The sequence below is a fragment of the Mus pahari genome, chromosome 15, assembly GCF_900095145.1.
Source record: "Mus pahari chromosome 15, PAHARI_EIJ_v1.1, whole genome shotgun sequence".
Lineage (NCBI taxonomy): Eukaryota > Metazoa > Chordata > Mammalia > Rodentia > Muridae > Mus > Mus pahari.
Genome location: NC_034604.1, coordinates 6,356,999 through 6,373,838, shown reverse-complemented (window position 1 = coordinate 6,373,838; position 16,840 = coordinate 6,356,999). Strand labels below are relative to the sequence as shown.

The window sequence follows — 16,840 nt, the reverse complement described above, 5'->3', positions numbered from 1 at the left end:
AAATCTAAGAAATATATTTTACATTTTTCTATGAAGGTTACCAATTACTCATTGAGAAGATGTTATGTCACAAAACTCTGTCTAAATTAAATTATTATTAATTATGGGGCTGACAGAGTACACTCAGTCTGTGTGAGATCCCGAGTTCAATTCCCAGCACTAAATAGTCATGGTCTGGCAACATTCCTAAACATTTACAGTCATTAAGTACACTCTACAGTGTTTGTACAATAATTATGTAAGGGCACATTCTTAAGAACATATTTCTGGTGTGTGTGTGTGTGTGTGTGTGTGTGTACACTCAGGTCATCAGACTTTTGTGTCTAGCACTTTTACCTTCTTACCTCACTGGCCCCATTTTCTGTTTTTAAGAGATGTACAACTGTACGTATAGAATGGAATAGTTCAAGAATATATACAATTATGTGGAACAATTCATGTATACTATTAACGGTATCATAATTATTAAGAAAAGTAATGTTTAATACTGTTAATAGAATTGTTTGGCAATTTAAAGAGCTAGAGAGATGGCTCAATGGGTAAAAATGCTTGCTGCCAAGTCTAATGATTTAAGTTGAATCCCCAGAACTCAGACAGTAGAAGGAAGGAACCTATTCCCACAAGATGCCCTCTGACCTCCACACACATGCTGTGATGCAGTGTACCTACACATGTATGCCCTACCCCCACACATATAAATGTACATTTTCAAATTGTTTAGCAATTGGAGAGCATACAATTTTTACCTTCAATATTTATTCAAATTAGACTTAAAATGAAAATACAGAGAACCAGGACATGGCAGAAGAGCAACAGAGCAGGTGGAACAAAAGAAAACAGAACTGGAGGTTGGAGAAAGGGCTTAGCAGGTAAGAGCACTGGCTGCTCTTCCAGAGGACCAGGAACTAATTCTCAGCATGTATGTGGAGCACATACCCTCTGTAATCCCAGTCCTGGGGAATCCAACACCCTCTTCTGGAACAATTCATTTTCTACTACATGCATGTGGTATACTTAAATACATGCAGGCAAAACACCCACACATATGAAAAGTTTGTTTGTTTGTTTGTTAAAATGGAACTAAAGCAGGTGGTGGTGGTACACCTTTAATCCCAGCAGTCAGGAGGCAGATGCAGGTAAATCTCTGAGTTTGAGGCCAACCTGGTCTACAGAGTGAGTTCTAGGACATCCAAAAACAGAGAGATCCTGTCTCCAAAAACCTTTTTTTAAAATAAAGATTTATTTATTTATTATATTTAAGTACACTGTAGCTGTCTTCAGACACTCCAGAAGAGGGAGTAGATCTTGTTAAGGATGGTTGTAAGCCACTATGTGGTTGCTGGGATTTGAACTCTGCACCTTTGGAAGAGCAGTTGGGTGCTCTTACCCGCTGAGACATCTCACAAGCCCCCAAAAACCTTTTTATAAATAAATAAAAAAAATAACAAGGAACTAAATATATTCTAAACCTTTAGAACACAGAAGGACATTATATACATAAAAATAGGGAAATTCTAAAGAAAAAAAGATGAAATTACAGAATTTTTAAAAGAAAATATTTCGTTGTTAAAAATGTTCAAAATGTAAAAAAAAGTGGTAAAAATCTGCAATTAGTAAAGGGTTACAATAATGTATGTATATAAAAAGATACAAATGAATTTAGGAAAAAAGTGTAAAACTAGTAGATGAATAGATGTAAAGTATAAATTAATGTATAGAAAAATAAAAAGCCTGGACTGGTGAGATGACTCAGTGGGAAAGAGCACTTGCAAAGGACCTGGATTCAGTTCTTAGCACCTACATGGTGGCTTACAGTCATCTGTAACTCCAGGCCTAGGGGATTCAATGCCCTCTTCTGTCTTCACTGGCACTAGACATGTATATGATACACATACATGACATTTTAATACATGGCACTAGGCATGTATATGATACACGTACATGTCATTTTAATACATGGCACTAGGCATGTATATGATACACATACATGTCATTTTAATACACATAAGATAAATCTAAAAATTAAAAAGGGTCAATAAGTATGGAAAAAACAACTTTGACATCAAAATTAAAGGTATACAAATTAATACAAATGAACTCAAGTATAATGAGCCAGCCAACGCCCAATAAGAGAATAAAAGGGCACAAAATGTTAATAGTGGCACTGCATACTTGTAATAGCAGTTTGAGAAACAACTTGGCAAAACAATGTCCCCAAAAATGTTAAACTATTCTGAACTGACCACTTCTGAGGAAAAAAACTCTAAAGGAAAAAAAAAAAAACTTTCATACAAAGAGAAGTACATAACAGCCAATAGGATGATGGTTAAATAGAGGATCATAATTGTCTGTACTAGAATATTATGCAAGATGTATAAGCTGAGTAAAAAACAGTATACAAGAACTATGTATACAGCATGTAAATAAGCAAACACTTGCAGAGGGGAAGAAGATCAAAAGAGATACCGCAGGGACATCCATGGTGATTCTAACTGGGTGAAGGATGTAGGTGATTTTTGTTCTGTGCTTTACTTTCTGTATTTTCCAAAATATTGAAAAATGTACAAAATATTTTATAATGAAAAGAAAAACATGATTACTGCTTTTTAAAATTCTAGGTATGTTGGGGCTGGAGAAATGGCTCAGTGTTTAGGAGCACTGGGTGCTCTTCCAGAGGACACAGATTCAATTTTCAGTACCAGCATGGCATCTCACAACTGACTGTAACTCCAGTTCCAGGGGTTCTGACATTCTCACATAGGCATACATACATATAAAACACTGATGCACGTTAACTAACTAACTAGCTAAATAAATAAATAAATACTCTAGCTGTGCTCTAAGGAATGTATGAAGCAACAAAGACAAGGTCACATAAATCAAATGTATAAATTCAACAAACAAAACATATTATGTGCAAATTAAATATAAAATACAAAAAGAATCATGGTTATTAATAAAGTGTACATAAAATAAAAATTGGGCACGGTGGAATTAACAGAGTAAGGAGGATCAGGGAATCAAGGAATCTTTAGTTACATAAGAACTTTGAGTTCAAACTCAGTTACTTATTTAAACAAACAAACAAAAAAAGGTGTGTGGGAGTATAAAGAATCAATGACTCTTCTAGCTGCAGAGATTTCTAGGAGATAACTGAAGGGTGAGAGTGAAATATCAAAAACATTCTTGAGTTTCTAGGCCCTCAGAAGGGCTTAGAGTTGGGACTGATGTATGATAAAGAACTGAGATCCAGCTCAAGGGGAGACTCCAAGGCCTGACACTATTACTGATGCTGTGGTGCAGTTACAGACAGGAGCCTAGCATGGCTTCCCTCTGAGAGGCCCAACAAGCAGCTGAAAGAGTCAGATGCAGATACTTACACCCAATCAATGGACAGAAGCGGGGTGGGGGGGGCACCCCTATGGTTGAATTAGGGAAAAGCTAGAAGAAGATGAGGAGGGCAACTCCTTAGGAAGATCAGCAGTCTCAACTAGCCTGGACCCCTTGATCTCTCAGACACTGGATCACCAACCAGGCAGCATACACCANCTGATATGAGGCCCCGACACATATACAGCAGAGGACTGCCTGGTCTGGCCTCAGTGAGAGAAGATGCACCTAACCCTCGAGAGACTTGAGGCTCCAGAGAGTGGGGAGGTCTCATGCGGTGGAAGTGTGGGGGTGGGGACATCTTCTTGGAGATGGGAGAGGAGGTATGGGATGAGGAACAGTCAGAGGGCAGACCGGGAGGGCAATAAAAACTGGATTGTAAAAAAACATTAAAGAATAACAATTTTAAAAAAAGAAAGAAATGATATAAGAGAGCTGGTCACTTACCACATAAAGGGCCTTAAAGAGAAAGATGTAAAAATCTGAAAAGCAGTGGTTCAGAAAGCAAGCTTAGCCTTGGAATTTAGGGGAGTGGCACTTTTAAGGCAGGAAGAAAAAAAAAAAAACTAGATTGGAGACTTGGAAAAAAAAATAGGAGGGCATGTAGCCAACTGTGTGTTATTATCACTCCCCTCACCTGGGTTTCCTCTCTTACTATGGTTTCAAATCGACCATCTCAGAATGTTCACAAATACAAACCCCTATTTTTGGTATACATTGGAATAGTAGGTCTTTGCGTTCTTGGGCTTGGGGGTGTGGTAGCAGTGAGGTCTCCAAGACAGCAATGACATAAAGCAGGGAAGTAATTAGTTTACAGAAATCCCTTTCCTTCTCTTTCTCTATTCTATTTCTAGGGTCAATGCAAATATGTTTGCAGTTGAATGGAATAGCAGCTTCTAAGAAATACAAAACAGATGTTAGAGGAAAACATTTTAGGGCGAGTCAGGAGAAGCATAAGGGCACTGTGTCCTCACAGCCTGCCATATCCTTTCCCTGTTGTGATCTTGACAGATTCCCAAATTCCCAAGTCTGCTTAGGCAGGATCAAGGCTGTAGTAGATCTAAAAATGTCAAACTATATTTATTCCCAAGCCTTAATGTTCTGTGGAAAGAAAACAATTCTCTGTGTCTCTCTGTCTCTGTTTCTCTCTGTGTTCTCTGTCTCTGGTGTGTGTGTGTCTCTCTCTCAGCTGCTCTAAAAAGAAATACTCTTAAAAAAAAAAAAAAAGAAGGAACATTTTCTTCCTAATTCACTTGTCAGACCTAGAAAAACATGTAAAAAATTACTTTGGGGTAAATATTAATCATATAAAACTAACCTCTTGAAACAGAACGGAATCTAATGTCTCATAACTTTCTATTTACTAAAGTTCTTTAGAATCTAGGGAAGTTGTACATTTTAAAAAAATATGACGCCCTTTGGAAAGCTACATTAACCATAATAAGTATCATACTTCCCTGGAAGTGTTGGCTAAGGTTTCTATAGGAACTTAACTATATCACATTGTTAATATATTTATGGCGTGCAGTTTTGGGATAACATGTAATTTATGAAACTGACTTACAGTTGATGTTCAATTTATAATGTGTACCTACTTTATATTTTCTGGAGATAAAGATGACTAAATTGAGGAAATATAAAAATATAGTTAAGGGGCTAGAGAGACAACTTGGTGGTTAAGAGAACATGCTGCTCTTACAAAGGACCTGGGCTCAATTCCCAGCACCCACATAGTAGCTCACAATTGTGTAGAACTCCAGTTCCAGGAAATCTGATGCCCTCTTCTGGCCTTCCTGGGTACCAGGCATACATGTAAAACTCATGTATATGCAGGCACAAACCCATACATATAGAATAAAAACAAACCCTTTAAAAGTATAAGTAAAATTTATTTCTATAGGAAAGAAGTAACTTTATAATTATTTTAAGAATCTGGAAGTATTTCTTAATTCGTGTTTACATATTCATGTTTGTGGGGGTGCATGCCTGCGCAGATGTTTATGAAGATCAAAGGTCAAATATTGGCATAATTGCCTGTGATCCATCCACCTTGTTCTTGAGACAGGGTTTCTCACTAGTCTGGAATTTGCAGATTAGACTAGACTGATGCAGCAAGCCCCAAGGACCAGACTTTTAATTTCTCCAGCTCAGGGACTACAAACTATACCATGTCCAGAATTTTTTGGCTTTTTTTTTTCCAATGTGGGTTCTGGGGATTGAAATCAGGTCTGTAGCAAGCATTTTACCAATTTAGTTCTCTCTCTAACCCTGTTGTTTAAGAACATTTAGGGATTTTTAGTGCAGTTCTTTTGGAAATAAAAGATATTATCATGCATCAACCTGTTATTTCTTTAAATGCTCCACTGTAGATATTTTGTATAGGCAATATTTAAAACGAATATACTGTTTCCAGCTTCTCTTCTCCATATTGACTTGTGAATAAAACTTTTTTCCTGAGATACAGTGGTGTTTTTGTTTGTGAGGAACTATACCAAAACAGTGGATCAAAGCAAGAATCATTCTATTAGTTTATGATTCTGGTGTGTAAGCAGTCCTCGAGGGATGAGCCAGTTTCTTATTCCCTGTCTCATCAAAAGCTGGGGTTAGCAGGTACCTACATATTTGAGAGATTAAGGAAGGCAGGCTGCAAACTGAGATATACAAAAGGCCTGACTTGGGGGAGGGAGCTGGACTTCTGGAACAGGCCAAGTCTGAGTTGTGTGTTCTCAAAGTCTGATGGATTCTCAGGTGCCCTCCATGTGATCTCTTCTGGTGCTCAATACGCTTTTTTTTTTTTTTTTTTTGAGCCATGTTGATTTCAGTTAGTAAAACTTCCCAGAGCACAAGTCTGTTAGTTGCCAGACACTCTCACAACTTAGGCTTGGCATTGTGCCTTTGGTGCATTCTACTGGAAAAAGCCTTAGCCTAGCTTCAATGTAGATAGGAACTCCATCAGACCGTTGCAGGAGACATAGTTCACTGGAAGTCCTTTTTGGAGGCTACTTCTCATAACATTTTTTTCCTCCCGATACTTACAAAAGAAATTCTATAAACATTTGACCAAGTGTATTTTCTACCAAATAACAAATAAGAAAAATGTGCATCTTAATTGTTTCTCTATTGAAGTCTACACCCCAATGTAATTTCTCCATGATCTCGCTCAGCAATGCCTCATTCCAGTTCTTCCAATGCTGTAGCTTCTTCACTGTAGATTCAAGCATGAGTCTCATCTTAATGAAATTTTTCCAGAATCCCTAAGTCCAGAAAAAATAAAATGTGATCAACTTGGTCTACATGATTGCATAGAGTTATCAAGTTTATAGTCTTTAATTTCTGACTAAGAACATTAAAAAAATTATTTCTAGGAGCTGGGTTATAGCTCAGTGGCAAGACACATGCTTAGCATATGTGAGGCCCCAGCCTCAGTCCCGAGCAACAAGAACAAACCAAACCAAACTAAACTCAAATAGGCCAGCAAATCCACAGACCATCAGTTATTCTTCATTCTAAAGAAAAGTTGTATTTAATTTTCAAAACATAGTAAAAAGTTCTGAATAAGATTCTCTTTTTAACTGCTTCTGTTTTGTTAATGAGAACATTATAACCTTTGAGAGATTTTCTTTGTTGGAGAACCCTTATGAATTTGCAAATGATGTTAACACCTCACGGATGTGCCTCTTCTGCTTGCACCCAGGTCACTGCGCCTCTCATCACTTCAGTTTCAGTTGTATGTGTACTGCTAATACGATGATTACATCTTTATTTTTCTCACTTTGCTACAAATCATGGAAACTCCAAGGGATGCCACTGGTTTTTGGACCCAGTATTTAGGAATGGTTAGCCAGGGCCAGGCGGTGGTGGTGCACAACTTTAATCCCAGCACTTGGGAGGCAGAGGCAGGCAGATTTCTGAGTTCGAGGACAGCCTGGTCAACAAAGTGAGTTCCAGGACAGCCAGAGCTACACAGAGAAACCCTGACTCAAAAAAACAAAAAACAAAAACAAAAAAACAAAAACAAAAAACAAAAAACAAAACAAAACAAAAAACCACCCCCCCCAATAAAAAAGGTATAGGAATGGCTAGCCAATCCAATGTTATTAAACACTGTCAAGACTTTCTTTTCTCTGAACCTACAAAATCATTTTACATCTTCCCCTAGGGATCATGATCATGTTGATTCTTCTCTTACAAGGACTCATTTAAATCTGTGCTGATACAAACAATACATTGCAGTATTGGTTTTCCACTCAGACTGAACAGTGTTAATAGAGTCAGTAGTTGCACATCTTCCCAATGTTACTCTGCTCCATTCTGGCTCCTTCATGATTAGTGAGTACATAAGCTTGTTATGATCTTGAGCGTGTTTCCCCATCTGTGGCATAAGCATAACAGACTTTGAAATTGTTATATACATCTTCATTTACACACATATGTCTGTATGCCATGTGTGGGGTATAATTTCAGGTACCAGAAGATATCAAATCCCCTAGAAGATTAACAGGTGGTTGTAAGCTGCCTCAAATGGGGTACCAGGAACAAAACTCACAACTTCTAGAAGAGCAGCAAGTGTTCTATTTTTGGGGGTGGGGTGGGGTTCAAGACAGGGTTTCTCTGTGTATCCCTGGCTGTCCTGGAACTCACTTTGTAGACCAGGCTGGCCTTGAACTCAGAAATCTGCCTACCTCTGCCTCCCAAGTGCTGGGATTAAAGGCACATGACACCACTGCCTAGATCCTTTTAAGTTTTAATTGGACAATATATAAAGCTAGTAGAGTAGTACCTAGCCCTTTGTAAGCTATTTGTATGCATCTTAATATATTAAGTATTAATATAGAACATCATCCTCTATTACTTTTGCTTCAAAGAGAAAAGTTAATGTATTCTATTACATTTATACATTGAAAGCAATGAAGAATAGTCATACTTGGTATTAGTATTTTGGATTGCTTTTGGGTATCTTAATATCCTTCAGAGTGATTTAAACTATAATTCTTTTCAAAAATTAGACATAACTATGCAATAGATTTTTACTCTTTAAGATTTCTCTTTATATTTTTTATGTGTATGGGTATATATCTGTGTTAATGTATGCCTTATAAGTATGGTGTCCTAGAGGCTAGAAGAGCAAGTCCTGAGCCTGACATGGGTTCTAGGAACCCAAGACTGGTACTCTACCAGAACAGCAAACTTGTTTGTTTGTTTGGTTGGTTTGGTTTTTCGAGACAGGGTTTCTCTGTGTGGCTGTCTTGGAACTCACTCTGTAAACCAGGTTGGCTTCGAATTCAGAAATCCACCTGCCTCTGTCTTCCAAGTGCTGAGATTAAAGGCATGTGTTACCAGTGCCGGGTGAGCATTAAGTCATTTCTCTAGCCCTCCTGTCCCTAATAGAATTTTAAAGATGGAGACTTTAATGTCATGGTTCTGTTACACTTGGACACTTTATAATGTAGAAATAAATTTGGCTTGGTGCCCTGACATTCACCTGTAGTTTGGGCTATTTAGCAGAGTTGATCTATCAGAAACAAACATCTAATGTTAGAATATACGTAAAGGCATATTACAATGATCAGAATAGCCTTATAAGTAAATAAAGTACATACACTTCACACATACTTTTAGTGGCATTGCCAATGACTTATCTCTATTGGTGTCTTGTTGTCTTAACTACCTGTACTTTTTCATGCGTTTCCAAATGGAAAACAGCATGATGTTCAGTTCTCTGAGGAAAAAAAAAAAAAACCCAAAAACCAAAACCCCCAAGAATACCTAAAAATGGTAATAAAATAAAGGACAAGCAGGGTTTAGGAAATTTATTTCAGGGAAACTGCCAGATTATTTTAAGCCCTATGCTTAAAAATAAATCTAATTCACATGACTGACTTAAAATACTGGGGCCAAGAAAAGTCACCGCAAAAGCATTTAATGAAATACCTGGTTTGTCCCTGATTTTTATTTTGGCTATAACTTTCTGTGAAAACTTACTTCCTATCTTGATTTACACAGTGGACTTTATAGCTAAACATTTCTTGTACCTAATAAAATGAAAAGAAGGAATAAAACATTTCCAACAATATAGTGTTTTCCTAATTGGCTCCTTTGCTGATGTACTGTTCAGATGTCATGCATTGCTTTTTTAATATGGGGACATTTGGTTCATTGTAGTATTTTCCAGCGTGTGGTGAAACCACACATGTTCAACCAGAAATCTTTCATTTGATCTATGATTAAATCCAAGGGTTGATTAGAAACAAATACAGGTTGGACTCCTACTGAAGGCAGTGAAAAACATCAGAAACCTTTTTCAGCCTGTCACCCTACAGTCAGTGAAAAGCTGAATTAGGAAATGCCCGTTATTTTCATATTCCACTTTCGTTGTAATAAAAACCACGATTTTTAAGTTTTACTAAATGTCCTGAAGTTGCAGAATCTCACAGACAGAACTACAAGTTGCTGTGATAAACAAATAGAAATAGCTCACAAACATTGATTTTCCTATGAATTTTTCCTCTTTGACTTCTAATGATTCTGTCTTTCAGAGTCAACCTTTTAAGGCTCCCTTGACACACTCAGCTTGAGAATGCTGAGTGCGTGGTGATTTTCCCACGTAAACAGATTCCGCGTGGTGGGCATCAAGAAAAACCCACCCGAGGGCTCCGGAAAATCCAAACTCCACTGGTGCTGAAATAACTCTCTGGTACCGCCAGAAGAAAAGCACTCTCCTTGCCTGCAAAAAGTATTTATCTCAGTGATAACAAGCGCCTTCTTTTCTTGTCAGAATTCTCCCGACCAGAGGCCCAAAGGAAGCGAATCTGGGGCGCCTGCCAGCTCCGCCACCAGAAGCTGGGGAAAAAAGTCCCCTTCTCTCCTCCTCTCGGTCCTCCAGCTCGTCTCCGACTCCGCCCCGGGGGCCAGACTGCCAGGCCCCGCCCACCCACGGCCCCGCCTCACTTCCCTCCTCCTTGTCGGGACCCGGCCAGCCCCGCCCTGGCGGGCGCCTGCGTGCGCGTGCGCGAGGCCCAGCTCGCTCCCTTCGGAACGCCCGCGCGGCGCATGCGCACCGGGCGCCGGCGGTCTCCGTTTGTTTGAACAGGAAGGCGGACATATTAGTCCCCCTGAGCCCTCCTCGCCCCACCCCCAGGCATTCGCCTCGGCGACTCGCCCTTTTCCCAGCTCGGACCGCGGCCCCTCCCAGAAGTTCCCGCATCAGCAGCCGCACGGCCCCTACGGTCGTCTTCCTCGCCGGCCCACTGCAGCCCGTCTTCCCCCGAGACTTCCTCGGGCCTCCGACCTCGCCCTGCCCCGCCGGACACCGCGTTAGCAACCCCAGCAGCGACCGCAGAAGATGGGAGAGTGAGCCTGTTCTGTGGGGAGCGGCTCTCGGCCGAGGCTGATCGGTGCGGGGCCGAGTGGAACCGGGGATGCAGGGCTAGCCCGCCTCTAGCGCCTCAGAGCGGAGCGGGGCCGGCCCGGGGCCCGGGGCCCAGGCGGCGGCGGCGGCGGCGGCGGCAGCTGGCGCAGCTCCTCACCCGCCCTTCGCTTTCGCCTTTCCTCTTCGCCCTCCCTGGCTGCCCCGAGGGAGTCTCCACCCTGCTGCGCTCCCTCTTCCCGCCGCTGCCCTTCTCTGGACTGGGCCCCGCCATGGCGAAGGCAGCCGGGGCCCGCTAGGCTGACGTGCCTCGCCGGAGCGACCGGGCTGCTGGCGACGGCGCTGTCGGCTGTCGCGAGGGGCTGCCGGGTGGGATGCGACTTTGGGTGTCCGAGCGGCTGCGGGTCGCTGTCACGCCGAGCCTGGGGTCTGGAGAGCAGAGGTCCCCTCAGTGAGGGGGACGAGGGGGAACCGGGCGCACCTGGTGACCCCGAGGTTCCGGCTCCTCTGCCCTGCGGCTACAAACCCACCGCGGAGGAAGTTGGTTGAACTTGCTTTCCGCTGCGGGTACGGAGGTATCGTCACAAGTAGCAGAATCATGTCGACTGGGGACAGTTTTGAGACTCGGTTTGAAAAAATCGACAACCTGCTGCGGGATCCCAAATCGGAAGTGAATTCAGATTGTTTGCTGGTGAGTGCTGCTGTCTTCTCTGGGTTGCCTTGGGTGGTTGGTTGCCGTCTACTTAACTGCAAGGAGTCTCAGGTGTGCATAGTCTTGGGCAGATGCCAGATTTCTCTCTTGCAAGAATTTTGGAGCACCAGTAAATCTCATAGTTCAACCCCCCCACCTTGGTTTTTTTGTTTGTTTTTGGCAATTTCAGTGATTCTATGTTAGTTACTCTGAACTTCTGGTTTTGAATCAGCTTCTCAGTCCACCAAGCATACTTAGAAACTACGATTGCAGCCATCGTATCTGAACGTCAACACGTCAAAGTTTATATTGTATAGCTTGTTGAAAGACAATCTTAGTATTATCCTCCCCGATTAGTTTGACAGTAGGATCGAAAAGTCTACTTTCTATTTATGGAATTATGGAGTTTAGACTTGGAAATGATAATGGAAAATTAATACAGAGGGAATGATTTTTAAGATAAACTTTAGGTGTCTTGAGGCTAAAGAAACTGTTGAACGTTAAATGCAAACACCTACGACAACTAATCGTAGGCCAGCACAAGTTTGGTGGCTTTTAAAACACCGTTAGTAAATATATTTCACATATATTAAGAACTGTTTTTTGGTGGTAGTAAACTAATTATTATCACTTTAAAACATTCTAAAATTTTTAGGTCACAAAAAGCAAAAATCATACCATAAAAAGTACCCAGTTGTTGATAGCAAATACAATTATTTGTAAATAATGGGCATTTGAGTACTACCAATACATTTATCAACGGAATTTTTCTGTTTACTGTCAACTAAAAATTATATATTAATATTTTTAGTTTTTAAACAAAATCACAAGATCTCTAAAATCATATTTCTCTATCTGGACATGGGAATTTCAGAGAACTAACTTTGTATACTCAGTAGTTTGGAGAGTTAAGAATAATGCCATTCAGAGAGATAACATTTTAAAATCTCATACTGAATCAGGAAAGTTTGTAAATTAAAATTAGTGTGTATTTCAGTTATTCTAAAGTATATTCAGTTATTCTATACTTTAAATATGTAAGGTTTCTCATCAAAGCTTTCAGAATTGTTCTAAACATACTTAACTGTACACTTGTACTCCATCTCTGATAATGTCTTTCAGTAGTTCCGTAAGTTGTTCTTAGGTTTATTATTGTTGTTAGTGGTACTGACAGTTGAACCCAGCACATGCTAGGCAAGCACTCCACCATCAATCTGCTCATTCTATTTTACTTTTGCTTCTCCTATTATGAAGTAGATTATAAGGAGGGTTTTGGAGCTTGCCTTTTTTTTTTTTTTAATTGCCAGTTTTCTCTTTTGTTACAGTATCATTCAGTAGGAACTTAGAGCTGTGGAGAGCACAAAGAAAATAAATACATATTAGGTGGACTTTTTAGAGAGTTGAATCCACTTAGGAAAACATTCTTATATATACATACAGAAACCAAATAAACAGTTTACAGATTGAGAAAACAACTGATTAATTCTAAATGATTATTAAGTATTTTTCAATCAGTCACCTGTCTATATAATGGAAACTGAAGGGAAAAAGTGGCTGTGAGTTGAGAGTGCCAGAGTGTGCTTTATGATGAACTGGCTACTGAGTTGAGGATAGCAGATAAAGGGTGGATGGGCATCCATGACTGGCTGTGACATGGTTAGAGAAGCAAGGTTAAGTTGGAAGGATGGGGTTAGAGTTGGAGGATTTGAGTGTAATTGGGCTGTCACAGAATGAATGAAGAAGATCAGTCCATTAGTTCTTTGTAAGATAGGTTTGTATGAAAAAAGTCTGGGAATAAAGTGAGATTGGAGAATTTTCAGATTACTATAGTAGTCCTCACTCAGTGGAACCCTGAGCTAGGACATGAAAATGAAAAGGGAAGAATTGATGGAATGTGATTGAGTTGAGGAGAACCAGAGAGGCATTGGTCAAATGACTCCAAAAATGTTGAGCCTGGGTTATAAATAGTAAGAATGGTGAAAATAATAAAGTTTGGGAATTGCTTGAGAATAGACCTACTGATAATTTGCTGTATTTGACAAGATAGTGGGATGAGTGTGGAGAAATGGCCTGTAGACTATTGTAGATGTGGAATTAACTTACAATAACAAATCATGACTTGGAAATCATTTCTATAGATTACAAATTGTAACTGATATAATGAAAAGGAATACCCTAGAGAGAGATCTAAAGGTGAAGGTTTAATAAAGAGGAAGAGTAGAAGCAACGACTCAAGGTCCTCAATGCTAAGGTAGTCAGGTATCAGGAGCACAAGACTTTTTTTTTTTTTTTTTTTAAGATTTATTTATTTATTTTATATATGTAAGTACACTGTAGCTGTCTTCAGACACCCCAGAAGAAGCATCATATCTCATTATGGATAGTTGTGAGCCACCATGTGGTTGCTGGGATTTGAACTTAGGACCTTCAGAAGAGCAGTCAGTGCTCTTAACTGCTGAGCCATCTCTCCAGCCCAGGAGCACAAGATTTTAAAGGAACATTCGGAGAATGAATTTGATTACTTTCTCTGTTTTAATCTTAAAATCTTGATTTTTTTTTTTTTTTAATTCCTTTATCGAAGATGACCACTGAAATTTTACTATCAGGTCACTCTGAACTTGAAAGATTGGAATTTTCTTTGAAAACAAATCCATTTTCCAGTTTTATAATGTCTAGCATGAATTTTCTTTCTTTGTACAATATTTTATGCTTATCATTGAACATTCATTCATTCATTCATTCCCTTACTCTACTATTCACTGACTTATCAGATCCCTACACTTCCCTTTTGTGTGGAGTTGGACCTGTTTTAGATTGGAGGTTTAATACTTTCACTGTGGCTGCCTCTCTAGCTTTGTATTTATGTGTGCCATGTGCATATAGGTGCAATCAGAGCCCAGAAGAAGGGTGTCAGATTCCTTGGTGGCTGTGAGTCACCCATTTGAGTACTGAGAACTGAGCCCATGTCCTCTGTGAGAGCAGAAAGAGCTCTTAGCAGCTCTCCAGCCTCTGTCTAGATTTTCTTTTTACTCTTGCTGACTGATTTAGCTAATACTATGTTCATCATGTTTGCCACATGGAATACTTGTCATTCTAGTCTTTTAAAATCTCATTATTAATATGTTGTGAGATTGTTTGCTTCTAGATTCACTCTTCAGGAATGAAAAGTTTCAAACTTTGCTGGCAGTTGTCTTTCAGTCTAATTTTACTCAGGAAAAAAAAAAAATCTTAATCCCCCCCCCCCCCGGACAGTAATAATGTTATCAGTTTACTTGGAAGAAACACTAGTAAGTGGCTGTCCGACCATTTCTTCATGAGGATGACTTTCTCTTTTTCAGTTTTCTATCTGGGGAAGTGTAAGATGTGTGGGTGGATGATGGGGAAGGAAACCATATTTCTTAAACAGAATGTGAAAGGCAAATGTAAAGTGAAGATTTGGATGCTGGTTTTCATTTTTTTTCCATGAAATTCTCTTTTTCTGTATTTTTAACTAGTGACTTCCCCATATTTTCATTGCAGATTTTCTTTTCTCTTTGCCGTGAATATAATGGACAGTTAATTCCAAACTTGAAGCATCAGTTACTTATCACTCTTTCCATTATCTATAAATCATTTTATTTACATATTTATTAATTGTGTCTATCTGTGTATTTGTGCTTGCCATTTGGATGTAGGAAGACACATTTTGGAGTAGGTTCTTTTGTCTACTTTTATGTGGTTGCTGGGGAAGTAGCTCAGGCTGCCAGGCATGTGCTGCAAGCATCTTCATTGGCTGAGCCATCTCATTTGCCCTTCATTCTATTTATTCTAAATCATAAACATTCAACTGTCTTTTAGGTATCTCTACTTGAATATTATATTATAACCCAAATTTCTTATATTCTAAAATAAAGTATTTGTGTTGTTAGTATCACTACTATCTCTCACTAAACTGGACATTTTGCTGTGAAGTTTTTGGCTACTGTTGTCCATAGCTGTGTGCCCATTAGTGCTCATGATTTTAAGGTTATGGATTTTACTAGCGTTAGTAGGACCAAACCGTTTTCCTTAGTCTTTTTTGTTTGTTTTGTTTTCAAGAGATGGGACTCTGTCTTAGTCACTGTTCTATTGTGAAGAGATACCATGACCAAGGCAATTTTTATAAAAGAAAACATTTAATTGGGGACTTGGTTACAGTTTCAGAGGTTTAGTTCACAATCATCATGGTGGGGAGCTCTGGAGGCTAGCCGGCATGGTATTCAAGATGTAGCTGAGAAACACATCCTGATCTGCAAGCAGAGAGTGGGGGAGGGGTGGAGGAACAGTCTGAGACAGACACACACACACACACACAGGGAGACAGACAGACAGACACTGGGCTTGGCTTGGGCTTTGAAAACTCAAAATCCACTCCCAGTGACACATCTCCTCCAGTAAGGCCACACTTCCTAACCCTTCTATGCGCCTATGGGGAGCATTCTTACTCTAGCCACATATTCTCACTATGATGCTCAAGGTGGCCCCAAGAACTATATGTGTGAGCACTGAGTAATAGTACAAACTTGTAATCTCAACACTTAGAAGGTACAGGCAGGAGAATCAGAATTCAAAGTCATCCTTAGTTACATTGTGAGTTTAAGGTTAACCTGGGCTACTAGAGATCCTGTCTTAAAAACAAACAAAACCAAACATATACACACACATTGAGCAGATGAATAAAATATGTATGTGTGTGTGTATATATATATATACATATATATACACACACATATATATATATATATATATATATATATATATATATGTAACTTTTCTAATATGTGGCCCTTTTCTGTTTGGGATTATAAAATACAAAGCGTATTTTCGTAGTAATTGCTAAGTGATTAATAGGAGGCTAGTTACTCAAAATCTGATATTGTAGAGAGGGAAGAGGTTATCTTTATTCTTGTCATAATTTAAAAGGTGGGCTAACCTGCAGTAATACTTCCTATACTAACTTTTAGCAAGAGATTGAAATCTTTCTCAAATTATTGTCTTATACTAACTTAGAAACAGTGGATAATATTAACTCTTCTATCATTCATTCACTCAACAATATTTGTTTGATATATACTCTGCTTGGAACTCTAAAAGAGAATGGGGGCATCATGGTAAGTTAAAAAAAATGGGTTCTGCTTTCATGGAATTCATAATTGTAGGGAAAGGATTTCAAGCCTACAGAAGTAAGGTAGTGTACTCCTGTGAAGTAAGATAGTGCACCCCTGTGAAGTAAGATAGTGCACCCCTGTGAAGTAAGATAGTGCACCCCTGTGAAGTAAGATAGCGCACCCCTGTGAAGTAAGATAGCGCACCCCTGTGAAGTAAGATAGCGCACCCCTGTGAAGTAAGATAGCGCACCCCTGTGAAGTAAGATA

The 16,840-nt window shown here is 39.5% G+C and overlaps 1 protein-coding gene across 2 annotated transcripts in view; it reads left to right on the top strand.

Annotated features, from left to right (window-relative positions):
- Positions 1-10,416: 10,416 nt before the first annotated feature.
- Positions 10,417-16,840, top strand: part of Rock1 (Rho associated coiled-coil containing protein kinase 1) — a 97,270-nt gene continuing 90,846 nt past the window's right edge. The window contains exon 1 of one of the 2 annotated variants that reach the window (XM_021215123.1): positions 10,417-11,447. In XM_021215123.1, the coding sequence (XP_021070782.1) occupies positions 11,355-11,447 (93 nt within the window). In that variant the 5' untranslated portion in view covers positions 10,417-11,354. The remainder of the gene's footprint in view (positions 11,448-16,840) is intronic. The other variant, XM_029546727.1, reaches the window with a different exon arrangement.